Source organism: Solanum verrucosum, unplaced genomic scaffold, assembly GCF_900185275.1.
Source record: "Solanum verrucosum unplaced genomic scaffold, falcon-dt-bn FXZP01000277.1, whole genome shotgun sequence".
Taxonomy (NCBI): Eukaryota; Viridiplantae; Streptophyta; class Magnoliopsida; order Solanales; family Solanaceae; genus Solanum; species Solanum verrucosum.
The window spans coordinates 901,251-920,315 of record NW_026019945.1 but is presented as its reverse complement, the minus strand read 5'-3'; the positions used below and the strand labels follow the sequence as shown (position 1 = coordinate 920,315).

The 19,065-nt window shown below is 32.8% G+C and overlaps 1 protein-coding gene across 2 annotated transcripts; it reads right to left on the bottom strand.

The window, feature by feature from the left end:
* Positions 1 to 1,115: 1,115 nt before the first annotated feature.
* Positions 1,116 to 18,688, bottom strand: LOC125808355 (transmembrane emp24 domain-containing protein p24beta2-like). Of its 2 annotated transcripts, XM_049488075.1 has the most exons (12): positions 18,407 to 18,688; positions 17,021 to 17,333; positions 16,551 to 16,691; positions 16,172 to 16,303; positions 15,881 to 16,090; positions 15,565 to 15,792; positions 15,145 to 15,492; positions 14,531 to 15,039; positions 4,238 to 4,442; positions 2,335 to 2,521; positions 2,144 to 2,251; positions 1,116 to 1,444 (listed from the first exon to the last, which is right to left on the bottom strand). In XM_049488075.1, exons 1-12 carry the CDS (start codon positions 18,676 to 18,678, stop codon positions 1,311 to 1,313), a joined length of 2,787 nt encoding a protein of 928 aa, XP_049344032.1. In that variant the 5' UTR covers positions 18,679 to 18,688; the 3' UTR covers positions 1,116 to 1,310. The 2 variants fall into 2 exon arrangements, with proteins under 2 accessions (XP_049344032.1, XP_049344026.1); XM_049488069.1 differs by lacking the exons at positions 14,531 to 15,039; positions 15,145 to 15,492; positions 15,565 to 15,792; ... (3 more) ...; positions 17,021 to 17,333; positions 18,407 to 18,688 and adding an exon at positions 4,538 to 4,640 and having other exon boundaries at positions 4,238 to 4,447.
* Positions 18,689 to 19,065: the final 377 nt, after the last annotated feature.

Here is a 19,065-nt window from a genome sequence, read left to right as displayed (position 1 = left end):
AAAGTTGATTCGATTTCATATTATTGTTCTTCTTTATCATTGGCTCAACCATTACAAAAGCTTAGTCGTTGCCCTTCAACATACGTAATATTATGTTGTTGCGATGGTTTGGTTCTTCTTTTTGGTGATGGCTATTTACTGTGGAACTCATCCACAAATGAATCAATACAACTTCCTAATCTTGAACTTCGAGAAGGCACTCATGAAGAGGCACTCTATAGCACTTACGGATTAGGATATGATTCGGTTAGTAATGACTATAAGATTCTTCAGATTGACAACGATGAAGGTGATGGTGATGATTTGAGATCACGCAATAAAATCCTTGCACTAAAGAGTGGTTCTTGGAGAAAAATTGATAAACATCCTCGTGTCTTTGGCAGTAGTGTATTGCATCGTCAGTTTAGCACTCATATGCGTCGTGAGGACTCTTTGGCATTTATTTGTGGTTCATTTCATTGGATCGGTAAGGATAATTTAAATAAGTACTTTATGGTATTATTTAATATATCAAATGAGGTGTATGGAGAGATGTCGTTGCCAGATGGAATTTGCAATATTTCCAACATGAAATATATAACACGTGGTGTTTCGGTAATAGAAGAAATGCTCTATGCTTATTCTACTTGTATAAATGTGGAGGGGAGCACTTTTAAGTTAGGGGTAATGAAAGATTATGGTGTCAAGGAATCTTGGACTGAATTATTTACTATACAAGAGAGAGATATCTATTATAATATCATGCCGAAATATATGTTTGCGGATGGTGAAATGCTATTCATGTACATGAATAAACGTTTTTCTCGTGGGTTTAGGACATCCAAAGGACCATTTGAATTGTTTCCCCCATATGCTCACTTCCTACAAGGATTTGTTTATTCAGAAAGTTTGATTTCTCCCAAATTACTTGTTTAGGCCTCATTTGTTTTTATTAAGATTGAAACGTCTCTGAATAATTAAGATCTTGTCTTAACCTTTTTTTCTTTTTTTGATGTCAAATTTTTTGTTTCTATTAACTTGCCAGTTGTGGTTTGCCAATGTTTTTGGTTTTGCTTATTTCAAAACTGTGTTTGTCAACATCAATGTTGTTTCAACAGAACTAAATCAAATTAGAGACAAAACAAAATAAAATTCCAAAAGGAACTGTAATTTTTCATTTGAGATTATTGAGCTTCCAACATTCAACTAAAGGAATTATAACAACTTAATCTCTGGCGAAAACCGTTCATTCTAGTTTTTACAGTACAGTAAGGCAATACACTTGAAGTTCAAAGATTCAGTAGTATAAATATCTTCAGTTCTGTCAAAAGCTACACTCTGGACTGCCCCAGCTTTCGGTCGAAAAGATGCTTTAGAAGGTAGACTTGTAGAACGCTAACGCCAATGAGAGCAGAAGATTCGAGTAAAGCTTTGTAGACTGCTCTTTTGCTCATTATTTCATTCACTGCATAAAATAGAAACGATATCAACGTATTAGAACTACAAGCTTTGGAGCATGCAGAGTATCATGAATCGTGCAGATTTGTGAACACGACTTTTGTCATTAGTATAAAATTGAGATGCCACGACTAACGCCAAGAGAAACAGATCATATAAATGAATATTCGAACAACTAAGTCGCGGATATAATATAAGTATCCTATCCAAAGAACACAACCTATGAAGTACATAAAACCTATGTTGCTCGGACTCTCCAAAGTTGTTGCCGCAGCCGTGAGTATCCGAAATGCACCCGTCGACATTTTTGAAGAGTCCGAGCAACATAGCATAAAACAATCTCGCACTTCTTTAGCATTACCAAGATTTTTGAGCTTAAATGGTCATGTGCTAAAGGTCATGACCATTCACATATTCAAGATGGACGAGAGATATGCATCCTCAAGCTTGTAAAATTGATCAACTAAAAAAAATGAAATTTAGATCTAACAAACTGAAACTGACGCAATAACGATCATTTCACCGGATTTATGACTAACATCACGTGAAAAAGTGAGGAAAATGGGAGAGGAGAATTATCTCATTGAAGTGTACACTAAAGGGAGAAGAGGACTGTTTCTACTAGATAAATGGCAAGTGACTGGTAAAATTTTGATTTGCTGAAATGTGGGAGAGTCATATATAATAACTATGCAAAAGCTAATACCTATTGCTTGTCGGTCTGTCTGGGCCTCGAGCCAATGCTGCTCAAACTGAATGTTGTATAAAGCTTCCTCCAGTTGTCCAATGTGCTCAAACAACGGTTTGAAATGCTCTGCAGTATCATAATAAAAAGTAAGATATCTTGTAAAGAGCCCCCAAATAACAAAGTAAGATGAAGCAAAGTGACTTGCTAACCATCTTTTGCGTGCTCATCGTGGTATGAGAAGTGGGCAGCATGTAGATCAAAGTCTATGGTTTCATGATAGGGTGACTTGTTGGTGAAACAGAAACGATAAACTCCTTCGTGATGGGCCACGAACTCAGTCTTCTCACTTATTTTGTCACGAAAATCATGAAGCTGCTCCCCGGAAGGTCCCTTCACCTAATTTCCACCAACATAGCAACAACATCAATTGAACAATTCACAAGACAGAATTTAAAAACACAGTTCTTCTCTAGAAGTGAATGTAAAATATGGTTCCTATGAAAAGCATAAAGAAACAATTGCAACAAAGTTCTAAACTAATGCCAAAGGTTTTGGTCTAGTAGTAAGAGTGCAGCACGTGATGTGTGGTAGGGCCCCCACCATGGGTTCGAACCCTGGTGTAGACAAAACCTTGTTATTTAAGTAAAGTTCCGAAGAAGGTTAGATGTGTGGGCCCATTATCCACCAAGCTTTGAACCGTGGGCCATAAGGTAAAAACCTATAGTGGAGTGACAAGAAAAGTTGACTGAACTAATCCTTACGTGGTTTTAAAAAATAGCTCATCAATTTACAGCTCCAAGATACAAATTTTGTTGAAATTGAACCCATATAATTCTAATTCTCAAAGTTGTGACTCAATTTCCCCCACCCCGCAAGGAAAAAGGTGAATAAAATTGATAAACTTTCCTCCACCAAATTGCAATTTATGGTGTTTTATGTGTACAAAAAGGATTGAAGTTGCAAAAAACACAAGAGAGACATGTAAAAATAAAGAAAAATATTGTTAGTTTCTCGTCAACAATTCGAAAATCAAAGTCAACACAAAATTGAAAAAAAAAAAAGCAATAGCGCTCGAACAATTCAAGTGTCTAATGAATCTTAAAATCAAAGTCACCACAAATTTGCAAACAAAACCAAAAAGCTTGAATTCCAAACCTCACTTTCATTATTAACAGTAGTTCATGAATCACAGCAACAAGATATATAACTAATCCGATAACTACTATATCACCTTTCATCTCAATTAAGATGAAATCTTTACAATTTTCAATCAGCACAAATTTAAAAAAATGCAAATTACATAACTATATACCAGCTGACAAAACAATTAAGCTCGAACAATTCAAGTGTCTAATGAGTCTTATAATCAAAGTCAACACAAAATGCAAACAAAACAACAAAGCTCGAATTCCAAACCGCACTTCATTATTTCAGTGCAGAATCAAAGCAACAAGATACATAACTAATCCGATAACTACTATATCACCCTTCATCTCAATAAAGACGAATTCTTTACAATTTTCAATCAGCAAAATCACCAAAAAGGCAAATTACATACCTCACAAGCTCAAACAATTCAAGTGTCTAATGAATCTTACAATCAAAGTCAATACAAAATGCAAGCAAAACAAAAAAGCTTGAATTCCAAACCGCACTTCATTATTTCAGTGCAGAATCAAAGCAACAAGATACATAACTAATCCCGATAACTACTATATCACCCTTCATCTCAATAAAGACGAAATCTTTACAATTTTCAATCAGCAAAAATCACAAAAAATGCAAATTACATACCTCACAAGATCTAACAATTCAAGTGTCTAATGATTCTTAAAATCAAAGTCACCACAATTTGCAAACAAAACAACAAAGCTCGAATTCCAAACCTCACTTTCATTATTAACAGTGCAGAATCAAACCAACAAGACATACAACCAATCCGACAACTACTCTATCGCCTTTCATCTCAATAAAGACTAAATCTTTACAATTCTCAATCATCAGAAATCACAAAAACTGCAAATTACATACCTACATACAAGCTAACAAACAAACAGAGAATAACAACAACAAAAGAGAACACAAACAAAAACATTAAAGTAATTTAGTTACCACAAGGTCAACACCCTCTTCACTATAATGCCAAGAACCTTCTGATTTGATAACAACAAACGAAAAATGAACTGATTCTCCCATTTGAACTTTAAGTGAAAAACATTCTTCTCTATCAATCACAAATCTAATTCCATAAACCCCTCCACATCTCCATGCCACCACCAATATAGTCACCAAGATCCAAACTTTCAATGACCCAATTCTCATCTGCAATTAATTCTCAATTTTAATTTCACAAAAAAAATCAAATTGACCCAAAAAAAACATCAAAATTGGATTTTTAGAAATAGGGTTTACCTTTTCTTGGCGAAAAAATTGGGATTTTGGACAAGAGTTTGAAACTGGTACGATTTTGTTGTGTTTGTTTGACTTAGTTTAGGAATACAACATATGACTTCGCTTTTGTCTTAAAATTTGATGAACTATACCCGTATTTGTATTCGGGTTATCCGTACCCGAAAACCCATATTAGTTGGAATTTGGTAATGGGGAAGTCAAATGGTAGACTTTAGAAGATTCTGGTCTTAAATTAAACATATATAGAATGTATCAGAATGACCTTTAATCTTATGATATTAAATGTCATTAGAAAAATTGTAATTAAAATTATGTTAAAAAAGGAAAGAAATAATTTTATTTTCTTAAAACGGACGTAGAAAAAAAGCAAAACAAACAAATTGAAAGTTGGAGTTTGAACATTTGTAAATGTAAAGTGATTCAACAAAATGCAAATCATAGTGTTATGTGTTCAAATTTGATATTACTTTAGGTCCTTAGTAATCCTTGAAAAGAAATATTTTTGGAAGGATTAAGTTAATAATATTTTAAATTTTCACTATTTAGTTTATTTCAAATAACGAATAACTAGAAATTAATCAGGTAAATAGTCTCTAACGTTTATGTAAACAAGTGATCCACAAGGAAAGCTCGTAAATCATGCGTAAAAAAAATCGCCCATTTCTTTTTCATTCGATGTGAAACTCTTCAATAATTACAGATATGCAATACATGTACAAACAGAAAGTGAAAAAACAACTTACTGAACTATAGTAAAAGTAGATATTTTTCCCTTATCTTGCATAAAGAAGAGAGCACTATACAAAGGCAAGTTAACAAAAACAAGAACCCCACAAAGCAAAATTTGCAGAGGCATAATTTCAAAAACATATTACAATCTCAATTCTTTGTCAATATCAATTTTTTCAAAAGATTGAGCATTGCCAGTGCTCAAAATGTGTCAAAATACTAATTTGTCTACCTACAACATACAATAATGATGATCATTCAACATGTAATATAGTGTATGATGAAATTATTCACAGAGCCTTTTTATATGTTAGGTAATAATTGGCTTTTATTTTGTCAATTTCATCAAACTTCTCATTGTATTTCTATTGCTATCGAAAAATTCACAATTCTCAGCCTACCGCTCATCAATAATTTTCAAGAGGTACTTGTGGAGATTTTTGTTATGCAAATTCATGTCGTCTTTCTTGTTATGGAGTGATGTAAATTGACTTGGGTCAGCTGAATAGGTAAAATTGAACAAAATGTTCTGGTATGTGCCTCATCCATTGACACTATCACCTAATTCACTGTTCAGAGTTTAAGATCCACAATACGAGGGCTTAAATGTTTTATTTAAGTTAATCGTAAGGTTTAAGGTTTAGGATGTTGTTTTCATCATCATGTCAGTATTAAATAAAAGCTAAATCACTTTATTTTAAGAAGGTATCTATATTGTGCTTTGATTCGATCTTTCCTTCATTAGTTAAGTCACATTTTCAAAAGGAATTGTAGTAGTCAATCGTCACTTAACAATCACAACTAATTAGTACAAAATCATGTGATTTGTTTATAGTAGTGAGACTTAACAACTCAAAATTGGTTAGTACAAAAAATAATCATAAAAAAGGAGGAAATTTTTATAAACGGAATGAAGCGTTTCTTTTGTTCTCAATTGACTATTAGAATTGTTTCCATCACTTATGAATTCAACTTGGTTAATTAATTTTATTCATATCTCGAATAAATCCAAAAGATTAATTCTGACTCCTGATCAAAATGATTTGTGATCGAGAGTTTCGATTAATAGTCAACTGATCATCATTATTCATTCATTCATTATACTAAAAGTGGGAAGCCACAAAGTTAAAAGTTGAAATACCATTTTACCCCTACATCAAATTAAAATATAAAAAAATATATACTTAATTAAATTAAAAAAAATAAGAATCACTTATTATAAAGTAAATTCCTCCTATTAAATATAATAATTTGTATGTTTTAATGTTTGCCTACTATTTAATTGAAAGAATTTTTAATCTTCTTATACATGTAGTCTTTTTATCTTCTTTATAAATTTTATCTTATTCTATTTAGTAATGGTAGCCTTTTCACTTTTAAGCCTATCTCCTTTTATTAATTATTTATATTATATTATTATTATTATCATAAATTTTAAAAGTGAGGAGATATTAAGTCAAAACTTAAAAAATAAAAATAATCATAAGAAAGTATTACATTTATTCTGAAAGAAAATCATCCAAGTTTTTTCTACCTTTCTTAGTTACTCCCTTCGTCCCATTTTATATGTCACATTTTTACTTTGCACTTGCATTAAGAAATGATGTAACTTTACCCTTCAACCCATATTTAATTTTTTTTTTGAACTCAAGTTTTCAATCAATGAATATGAGTTAATTTATTTTGATTAATTAATTTAACCAATGAACATGAATCATTTACTTAACTTTTCTAAGTTGGTCAAATGTATGTTTTCAATGCTAATAACTCACAAGGGTAAAAAAAGGAACAATATACTAATTTATGCATTGATTTTATAAAATGACAAGTATTATGGATCAACTATTTATAGAAAGGGATGACAAATGGGACGGAGGAAGTAATATAAATAACTTAATATAGTAGTATTTGACCTCATGAAAACGTGTATCATTTGGAATTCGAATCAAGTTTACTTAAGTAATTAGTATGTCATGTCTTGGAAAAGTCAAAGAGTTGCATTTGAAGTATGTAAATTAAATAGATACATGTACGTGTTTCATCTTCCAAATTAATTTTATGTTCTTAATTAATATTTGTCTTTAATTTGTTGTAACTCTTGACCTTTCAACTTTGTAAGTGAATCTTCATATTCCAAAGCTATATTTTTTTCTATAAATACAAATATTTCAATAGTATTTCCATAGAAAGATTTATATGTGGTACAATTTTTGTGTGTGGAAGACTAGAGAAGCTTTAATCAAGTGAAGAAAATTTCAAGACAAGAGGATTTGTGTCAAAATTATAAGACACAATGTGATTGTAGGGATCAATAATACTTCAATTACTAGAATATCAGAGCTTGATGTATTTGTTTTTTTTACTTATTTGCCGATATTAGAATTATGATAAGACCCTTCCATTTATGTAGTTGAATGTCACTTCCGTTAACTTGTCTTCCAAGATTTTTAACTTTTTTTTATGGTCAAAGGTTGAATGTTTATTACTATAGCTTTGTTTCAATTTGCATTATCAATAAAAAGAGATTGTCTTAGAATTTTTCTATTTTCGTTGGTAGCCTTATGCTAAACTTGCTCCTGTGATATTTTTTTTCTTTGTATTTGTAATTTCATTTTAAGAATGTATATGATTAAAGGGTGTATTTTCCTATAGAAAATAATACAAATAGGATCATCGTAATAGTCTATAAGGTATGTAAAAACAGACAATTAACACCTACAAGAAATTCTAATTTCAAATTATTAATAATACATTTTTTCCAACTTTAATTTTAAATATTTGTGAAGAACTATTCGTATATGTGCTTGTGGATAAATCTATATTTTTAAGACAATTTTTATAAAAATTATCATGAGATCCAAATTCCAAAGTCAAAAAAAATGCTACACCAAAATGCTTATGAAGTTAGAAGATCTTTTAACCTCCGATCAAATATTGCTCCTATTATATTTTTAACAAAAAAATGTAAAATATATTTTAACAAACTTTTAATTGTAAAAATATTATTATTGTCATTTTGGCTCTCAAGTAAATTAAAATCTGATTTATTTAATTAAATATTAATATTTTAATTCTTTAGCTATTTGCTTCTAATTAAGTTTCCTTAGTTATAAATTTGAATAACTTAATTGCATTCTACTTAATGAGAAGGAAAATTTCATCTTGTACTCAGGGGGGGACCCACATAGAACGTATCGGGTGCTCGAGCACCTATTAACTCCGACGGAAATTTTGCATATGCTTATAGAAACTACTGAAAAATAAATATAATCAATTCGTGAGCACCCACTAAACAAAAAGGGCTGATGGGTGTTTTGGTTCACAGAGCAAAGTTAAAGCTTATGTTGATACCCTCAACTTTGAGGGTTAAAATCCCGGTGAGCTGAGTTATTTTTTTAATTTTTACTCTTCTTTTTATACCTATTCATTGTTATTTGCTTGTTTCTTTTTTCCTTTTCAATTTATTGTTTTTTCACTTTTTTATTTTTAATATTTCATTTACTAACTAAACTATAAAAATATAAGTTTTTAGAATGAAACCCTTCTTGGCAAGCAACTTTACGTTAAAGGAAGTGAGCACCCATAGCCTTCAAATCCTGGATCCGCCACTGCTTGTACTAATTAATGTTAAAACATTTTATCTTCTTGAAATGTGTAACTATTAATTTAATTTTAACATTTTTACTCTGTTCTATAAGACGAGAGACATTTTAAGGAAGTTAATCATAAGGTAGTTTGCCTCTATGTTTGTTTTTGCTACTTTATTTTGTCTTTTAAAACAAATATAAAATTTATATATCGAACACATAATAAGGGAAGGACTAAATTCAAAAGTGTTTCTTCTTAATTATGAGTTAACTATACACTATAAATATTTATTATTTTACTTTTCATATTTTTGTTGTAACTCAAATACAATTTAAAAATAAATTATGTCATTTTTAATAATTCATATTTAACACGTGCCCAGATACTAGTCTCTTAAATAATATCACCCATTTTAATTTTATTTATTACCTGTAATAACTTTAGATTTTGGACTAATTAAGTCATAGTTGGCATAAATAATTAATATGTTTAGACTCAAATCAAAAAAATGTTGATTTATTAGTAAGTTTTCTTTTTTAGGACTCAAGAAAGACACAAAAATGAGAATTCAAAAAAGATAAATGAATTGGGTTCTTTCAAACCTGCACCCGCAACCGCCCCGCACTAGCTTTGAACTTGGAAAATTTAGTTTTAATCCACCCCGCCCCGCTTTATACCCGCATATGCCTAAACCCACCCCACCCCGCATATGTCTATGCCCGCCCCGCCTCATTGTCATGCCTAGGTAAAACTCAACAGTAACTAAAGCAGTAATTAACAAATTCAGTAACTTATGCATTGATACTTACTCCATAGACTTTGACCTGTATATACAAATTGAAGCCGGGCTTCCACTTGTGAAAATTTTCCATAGTAACACCAACACTTTTTTTATGCTCGGCAATTTCAGTGTCAAGTTTTTCAATCTTCTTAGCATCTCCATGAAAATTTTCCATAGTAACCCCAATACTTTTTTATGCTCATTGCGATTGGCAACTTCAATCTCAAGTTTTTTAAATCTTCTTAGCATCTCCTATTTTTTTATGCAATGCGCAAGCAAAGCTCCTTAATATTAAAAAAAAAAAACTTTAAACATTTTGAAATCAGATCTGATTAAATTTCCTTACCATACTTAATACTTACCTCATAGATGAGAAGTTGTGCATAAAAATATGACCCAATAGTTAAAGCCCGGTCTTTATATACTTCACTGGGATTGGACCCTGTTTTAAGATGATGATAGGTCTGAAAACAAACAAAAATCAGATACAAAAATAAAATATAACCAACAATAAATATCAACACTTACTTTTCCGGTTCCGATAACAAATTTTGTTGCAAAGGTGTTACATTTCACCGCGTGTTCAAGCTTATGAGCTAGTGCTATGATTAGGTTTGGTGAACCAACATAAATACTTCATTCATTCTTTCTAACTCAAGAAACGAATGCATAAATATTTCTTCCAGAAGAAGCTATGAGTGCACTGCTCTACTGAAATTGTTGTATCAATGGCGTACTATTGAGACGCTGGAGTTCTGTGAAGACGCCGATCGCAGAAGCAAAAGGTATATTTGTCACTTGTTCTACTTCATGATAAACAATATTTGCATAACAATATTTGCATTTAAGCGTATAGTTCTACCCCACTTCGCGTAGTGGGCTCCATTTATTTATTATTTAAAAAATAAACAAATCTAAAAAAAAAAGAGTTTTATCAATTGGGCCGTTATAGTAGAATTGGGGGTCCGATTGGGCTGCTATAGTAGAATTAGAGGTCCAATTGAGCCATTATAATTTAATAGTTTTTATTATCTTATCATTCAAATCAAACTAAAACATGAATATAATAAACACTTAAAATATAACAATTTAATAGGCTAATGTAATCATTTCAAAACATTAGAAGAACTTTTATTAAAAAAGTTAAGAGAAAAAAATACATAAAAGAATTAATCTATCCTGATTTCTCTAATTAACCCAACGACCAATTAATACCCTTAATTTCTCTAATTAATACAACGACCACTTAATACCCCTTAATATCTCTAATTAATCCAATGACCCGACCACTTAATACCCATTTAGGTCTCTAATTAATCTAACGACCACTTAATGTCTCTGATTAATACTCAACACCAACAAACCGCCGCCAAACATGCAACACCAACCCCAATTGCAGCGTTAACAAGACCAATGACCATCGTACGAGCGATACGTTTTATTACTTCCCATATTTTTTTTAACCTCATTGTTGGCCGCCGTTGCACTCGGACTTAATCCAAGTTCAATGTTGAAATGAGGACGAGGAGGGGGCCTGAAAGGAGGAGAGGCTAGATGATAGACCACTGGAGCAACACCATGAAGATGAAAGGTTTTTATTACTTCCCATATTTTTTTTAACCTCATTGTTGGCCGCCGTTGCACTTGCAGTTGCACTCGGACTTAATCCAAGTTCAATGTTGAAATGAGGACGAGGAGGGGGCCTGAAAGGAGGAGAGGCTAGAGGATAGACCACTGGAGCAACACCATGAAGATGAAAGGTCATTGGAAAGGCTAGAGGAAAGGCCACCGGAGCAAGACCATGAAGATGAAAGGTCATTGGAAAGGCTAGAGGAAAGGCCACCGGAGCAAGACCCCAATGATGAGAGGCAACTGGAGCAAGACCCCATTGATGAGAGGGCATTGGAGCAAGACCCCATTGACGAGAGGGCATTGGAGAGGCGGCCGTCTCAGTTTTGATCTCAGGTGACAACTCATTTTAGATCTCTGGTGCTAGCTCTGTTTCAACCATTCTATAACACTGATCTAAAAAGGTGTTCACTATGTCTTTTTGTTGAATAAAAATACAGTGAATCCCAAGGCACTCATGCTTTGATTCACCAAAAGCAACATCGCATATAGGGCAATCTGCCATGGGGTTTCTAAAGTGGTTTCAGATCAAAGGAAGGGTTTTAGTAAGATAAGGAAAAGGGTTTTAGAAGGGGAGGGGTTTGGGTTGGGGTTTTGGAAAAAGGTATTTTATAGTTAATGAAAGATGGGGCTTAATTCTTATTGTTATTTAATTTCATAATCATTGTATCTTTTTAAAAAAATATATAAATTAAAAGATATAGTGTTATTAATACTATTATTATATTATTAATAACAACTTTCTTTCCTTTAAATACGTATGTACGCTATTTGTAATTTTACTTAACAATAGTATTTTATTACGGTATATATTATCCTCCTTTATTTTTCATTTTTATTATTCTTTCACTTTAATTTAAAATTATTTTATATATAATTATTTAAGAAGAATTTCATTTATGTAGGACTTTTATTCAATACAAGGTTTGAAACTTTGAATGTCTTTAGAAAAATATGAGTAACTTTATTGGAGAATAACCAATGTAGCAGTAAACAATATTTGCATTTAAACGTATAGTTTTACCCCACTTCACGTAGTGGGCTCCATTTATTTATTATTTAAAAAATAAACAAATCTAAAAAGAAAAGAAAAGAGTTTTATCAATTGGGCCGTTATAGTAGAATTGGGGGTCCGATTGGGCTGCTTTAGTAGAATTAGAGGTCCAATTGAGCCATTATAATTTAATAGTTTTTATTATCTTATCATTCAAATCAAACTAAAACATGAATATAATAAACACTTAAAATATAACAATTTAATAGGCTAATGTAATCATATCAAAACATTAGAAGAACTTCTATTAAAAAATTAAGAGAAAAAAATACATAAAAGAATTAATCTATCTTGGTTTCTCTAATTAACCCAACGACCACTTAATACCCTTAATTTCTCTAATTAATACAACGACCACTTAATACCCCTTAATATCTCTAATTAATCCAACGACCCGACCACTTAATACCCTTTAGGTCTCTAATTAATCTAATTAATCTAATGACCACTTAATGTCTCTGATTAATACTCAACACCCACAATCTGCCGCCAAACATGTAACACCAGCCCCAATTACAACGTTAACAAGACCAGTGGCCACCGTACGAGCGATACGTTTCATTACTTCCCACTTTTTTTTAACCTCATTGGCCGCAGTTGCACTCAGACTTAATCCAAGTTCAATGTTGAAATGATGATGAGGAGGGGACCTGAAAGGAGGAGAGGCTAGATGATAGGCCACTGGAGCAACCCCCATTGGAAAGGCTAGAGGAAAGGCCACTGGAGCAAGACCCCGATGATGAGAGGCAATTGGAGCAAGACCCCAGTGATGAGAGGGCATTGGAGAGGCGGTCGTCTCAGTTTTGATCTCAGTTGCTGCCGGCTCAGTTTCGATCTCATGTGCTAGCTCATTTTAGATCTCTGGTGCCGGCTCAATTTCGACCATTCTATAACACTGATCTAAAAAGGTGTTATGCATTTTGGTTCAAACTTTGTAAGAATCGGATAAACGCCTATGAACGAAACGGAGACTCGATAAAGAATGGAGAAATTTTTGAAGAAGAAGAGACACATAATGTTGTTGCTGGATATGCGCAAAAAGAAACTGAAACCATGGAGAAAGAAAACAGAAACAGAGATATACAGTATTTTATTACGGTATATATTATCCTCCTTTATTTTTCATTTTTATTATTCTTTCACTTTAATTTAAAATTATTTTATATATAATTATTTAAGAAGAATTTCATTTATGTAGGACTTTTATTTAATACAAGGTTTGAAACTTTGAATGTCTTTAGAAAAATATGAGTAACTTTATTAGAGAATGACCAAAGTAGCCGTAAACAATATTTGCATTTAAACGTATAGTTTTACCCACTTCACGTAGTGGGCTCCATTTATTTATTATTTAAAAAAATAAACAAATCTAAAAAAAGAAGAAGAGAGTTTTATCAATTGGGCCGTTATAGTAGAATTGGGGGTCCGATTGGGCTGCATCTACGTTTCTTTGAATAAAGTTCAATTGTTAGTATAAAGTTTATTTGCATTAAAGGCTTCAAGGTTTTTGAAGAAAAAAAAAGAACATGGACTATGCGATGAGCAATCATTGAATCAAGGCGGAGAAGTTCATTGTTTTGAATCAAAATTCGCGTTACAGAGGCATAAAGAGAAAAAAGTTTCAACTCCCACGACTTAAATTTGTGATCTCTATTTAAAGGTAAAGGTAGGAGGGATTTCATATGTTTCATCTATAAGTGAATTTAAAATTTGAAATTTATGCAATTCTAACCACAAGCCAGACCGGGTCAAAAGAGATTTAAAAGGAGAGTGAAGGGGAAGAGGGGGCAGCCCTCAACCGACCATCCAATTCGCTCCAACAGTTAGTCATAGTCTCCATTTAAACGTGTAGTATGAAATCATAATTTTGATCATGAGCATTTAAATATGAAACTTAGTTGCACGCTTTCAAAGTAAATTGGAGCTAGTGTTAACTAGCTATTGTCGTTGAGGTCAATTATAAATGTCTGTCGTGTATTAATTAGTTTGTTCTTTTAAAAAAAATATGAATAAATAATTTGAGTGAAAAACAATGCATTTAATTGAAAATCGTCATAAATTAATTATTCAACATGCTTTCTACGCTAGGAATTACAAGCATCATAATAAGAGGATTGTCCAAGGTCATATAAGGAAACCACATATCCCTATTTCATCCGACAATTACATATATGCAATACATGTGCAAACAGAAAGTGCAAAACCAACTGACTGAAATGCAGTGGAACTAGGTATTTTCCCCTTATCTTGCCTAAAGAAGAGAGCATTATACAAAGGCAAGTTAACAAAAACAAGAACCCCACAAAGCAAAAATTGCAAAGCCATAGTTTCAAATACATATTCCAATCCCAATTCTCTTGTTAATATCAATTTTTTCACCAACCCCATTAGGCAAAAAAGATTGATCATTGCCAATGTTGACAAAATTGTAAGCATAGGTGAAGCACTTCCAAATTCCATTTTCTCTTGTTTGTATCTCAACAACACATCATCATTAGTTACTTTTGGAGTGACTATGAATGTTGTATTGGAAGAACCAAATAACTTCAACATTGTATCAAGAAAGGCAAACATGTAGGAGCTTGTTCTCTTGTAAAGCCACATTCTTTGTTCATTCCACCATCCAAGAATTGTTCCGCCGCTCCACAGGAACTCAGCAAAACTATATATTAGTTCCGCGATTATCACATATGCAAATGGCAAGAACCATTTGCTGGAGACCTGAAAGTTAAAACCAAAAGCAAAATTTGTCAAATTTCTTTTGTAGACCAGTGATTCTGCTTTATGTTTGTTAAGAAAATGTGATGATAAAGAGGCAAAAAATACCTGTGGAAATAGGGGAATTCCTTTGAGTACACAAAACGAAGGGACGATAGAGTAGTATAGAGTTGCCCAGCAATTTGGAGACCAGAGGCAGTAAATGAGATATCCCAACACAAGGCCAGGATTGAGCTTTCCAAGTCCATACCAAACAGGGCTATACTTAGAAAACAGAATCATTAAATCGCCCTCGGACCATCTCTTATGTTGCACTAATATCTGATCCAACGTCGTTGCAGTAACCCCTACGAAGGCATCCCTTTTTGGACGATAATAAACAGATTTCCAACCTTTACACTTAATTGTCAACCCGGTCAGTACATCTTCGACTGGACACCCGTACTTCAAACCAATCTGCCATGTTAATAAAGTTCACTAAGAGTGTGTGACCATCTCATCTAAAATTTGAAATGCAGATGGACATACCTCATTTCCCCATTGAGTGTTGTTTAGGTCGTACGTGGAACTAGCTAATCCTTCTAGTCTTTCTTCTAACTCATGCATGTTTTCTTCCATCTTCTCAGGACATGCACTCTTCAGATCAATCCTAGCTTCCGTGCTATACTCTCTACCGTAAAGTGTGTCTCTCCTATGAAAGCAGCCAGTTCCAACATACAAAGGGCCTCCGTAACCATCAGAACCGTGGGATTCCACCTTAAGTTGACGTAAAAGTAACGATACGAAAATTTCAGGAATGAATATTCATCAACACAAACCAAATAGAGATGTACAGTGTACTAACCTCATTAATTACTCTCAGAGAACCATAAACTTCATTTTTAGTGGCATTTCCGAAAGATTGTGGAAATTGCACGAAAGCAATTTCACGACTTCTTTCTTCATCCATAAAAAAGCAAAGAGCATCTTGAATCGCGTTTGAGTTGTTCGAGTACATATCACAATCTACATTCAGAATTACTGGCGCATTGCTGATCTCTGAGGACACCCTGAGCTGAACATTGTAATCAACAAAATCATCCACAGGTTTATTCAAGATTTCACTTATGTGATGAGCAACTGGTACTAGACTTACCAATGCATTCATCGCCCCGGCTTTGAAATTATGGAAGTGCTCAGGATGCTTCTCCCGAGCCACATAGACCAACGTTGGCAGTCTTACCCCATCAACGTCCTTTGTCTCTTCGTCTCTGCTGTCGTTTAGTATCTAGTACGCGAATGAAAGCAGACATATAAGATATCAGATATGTAAAGTTGCAGTTATTCTATCCATAATGTGATAGTCAACAGCAGAGCTACCTTTAACGAAAAGAGGATTCAAACATTCAATTGAATCCCCTTCATCGGAAAATTATAAAAAAAAATTGTGTATAAATAAATTGTTGAATCTCTCTAAACATACGAAACGAGTACATAGCCTAACTTGAACCAATATTTTTGTTACTTTTTTGTACCTGCAAGATAGCAGCATGGTTTTTCTTGGATGAATATAAATTCCATTTGGAAAATCCTTTGTATTTTAATTTTTCTTGATCTGAGACTGTCCCAGCCTTGCATACAATGTCAATTTTGTTTGCCATCTCCTCGTATAATCCCTGCAGTGTTAAGAAAAGACGTTGGCTATCAAAATCCGTATATTCCTCAGCATTTATGCTTGACATTCAACAGTTTTGGATCAATAAGTTTTGATAAACAAAATAAATTCTTTAAAGAACAGGCAAATCCTGAAATAAGAGTATTTGATTGAACACCGGAGTTTAAAAAAGAAAGACGGACTTTTGACACATACCAAAAGCATCTTCAGAATTTTAAGGTCTTAAACATGCCATGATAGTTCTATGACTATAAGAGCATGAATGTGTCTTTCTTTCTGAAACAAACTATATAGAAGTTCATGTCATAGAAACGGGAACAAATGGAGTACCTTCATTTTGGAAAAATCTGCATCAAATTGATCCGAAACAGACAGAGATGCAAAATAGGCAGCAGGAGACCTCGGCTCAACGTTGAACTTCTTGCAATAAGGAAGCCAATGCTTTGCAAAGTGAGAAGCCTCTAGCAAGGCATAAAAGGTAAGCTCGGAACCAGCATCATCTGAGAGATAAACACTGAGCTTTTCTGGTGGATAATTGTAAGCCAAGACTGATAAAACTGTATTGATCACCATAATTGGTGGCTCTATTGCAGGATCAGCTGTGCACACGAATACATCAACTCTCGGCAACTCATTCTCGTACCTATTTCACTCAACAGTAAATAAGAACGTTAACAAAACTATGTTCTCTTTAACAACTTGAACTTAAAACTCTTAGACGAGATCATCACACAATTCAACGTGGGCACTAGAGCAGGCAATGTTTTGAGTTCAAATTCCAGCTCCAATTCCATTTAAATTTTTCTTTTGCATGCTTGATCCATGAAAGACGAGTTGATAATGTAGTTAAATGAATAACTAGTGTTTTGTTATATCTAACAGTTCAAATGTTTAAACGAGAAGATCACACAATTCGACATGTTTGATTAAGAGCAGACAATTTGGTTCTGAATTCAAATTCCATGTGCACTCTTAATCGAAAAACCTTTTTTTTACATGTTTGATGACATATAAAACAATCAGGCCTTTATATGAGGGGCGAGTTTAAAATATAATTAAATGAATAAACGAGTACTCTGCTCAATAAACTACAGCAACAACTACACCTTAGTCCCAACACAAGTTGGGGTCGACTATATGAATCTAACAACTAGTACGCCTCAAGCACAAATAAGTTGGGATCAGCTCTATGAATACTCACTACTTCATAACAGCTCAAACTATGTCATCATCATAAAGGAGTTCTCAGCTGATCAGTAAATAACAACAACAACTACGCCTCAATCCCAAACAAGTCTGAACCGGCTATATGAGTCCCCGTAGCTTCATTTAAGCATAACTCATATCATCGTCATAAACAAGCACTCAAAATCAACAAACAACAACAACTACACCTCAAACCCAAACAAATCGAGATCGGCTAAAAGAATCAGATCATCACTGATTCATTTAAACTCATCTCATATCATCATTACAAACAAGTGCTCAACTCAATAAAAAAACAACAATTACGCCTCAGTCCCAAACAAGTTGGGATTGGCTACATGAATCATTTAAAAGTCAACTCATGTCATCATAATAAACAAGTGCTAATCAGCTCAACTAACAACAACAACTACGTAACAAGTCGGAATCATCTATATGAATCATCACGAATTCACTAAACCTCAATCTAACAGATTAAACTTTTAGATGAGATCGTCATATATAACATACCTCAGCAAGAGCCTATCTCGAAATGTATGACGATAAATTCTGTTCCAACGAACAGACTGAGTGATGAACCAGTAAAAACTAAACCATAGTTCAGCTCCAAGCATTCCAATCCAAACATATCTACCATTTTCACCTGAATTTGGTATATTACAAAGTCTATATATCCAAATCAAAATAATCCCACAAAAAAGTGAAGTTGCAAATAGCCTATATAATATCCTTCCCTTTCCCTTCTTTGTCTCAAATAAAGGCTCATACTTCAACTTTTCCATATGACTTATGACTCTCTCTTTGAGGATTATCTTCCTCTATCTTATATATATAATAGTTATTTAAATATAATTTTGCATTAGCAAAGAGAATCCTTACGTTTGTGGTGACATTTTGTTCAACTATGACGTTTGTCTGTATTACTTTTTATTTTGGACCACTTTTCATCTATAAATATTTAAAATATATAAAATTAAAAGATATTTTGATACCTTTAAAATAAATTTTACTTTCTAAAACTTAGTACCAAGTTTGACAATCAATTTGTAAAGTTGTAATGTTTTTGAATATTAGCAAATATTATTTTTCAAAAGCTGAAAAAATATAAGTTATTGTAATAAAGTAATTTATCAAACACAATTTTATTTTTTGTGTAGATTTCCAACATA

Bases quoted from the DNA above. Each gene is read 5' to 3' on its own strand.
- LOC125808355 (XM_049488075.1), bottom strand. From the start codon at position 18,678: ATGGAAAAGTTGAAGTATGAGCCTTTATTTGAGACAAAGAAGGGAAAG. The intron at 15,493-15,564 runs GTATGTCCATCT...TTAACATGGCAG, and splicing joins ACACTCAATGGGGAAATGAG to ATTGGTTTGAAGTACGGGTG. The intron at 2,252-2,334 runs GTTAGCAAGTCA...ATGATACTGCAG, and splicing joins CGATGAGCACGCAAAAGATG to AGCATTTCAAACCGTTGTTT.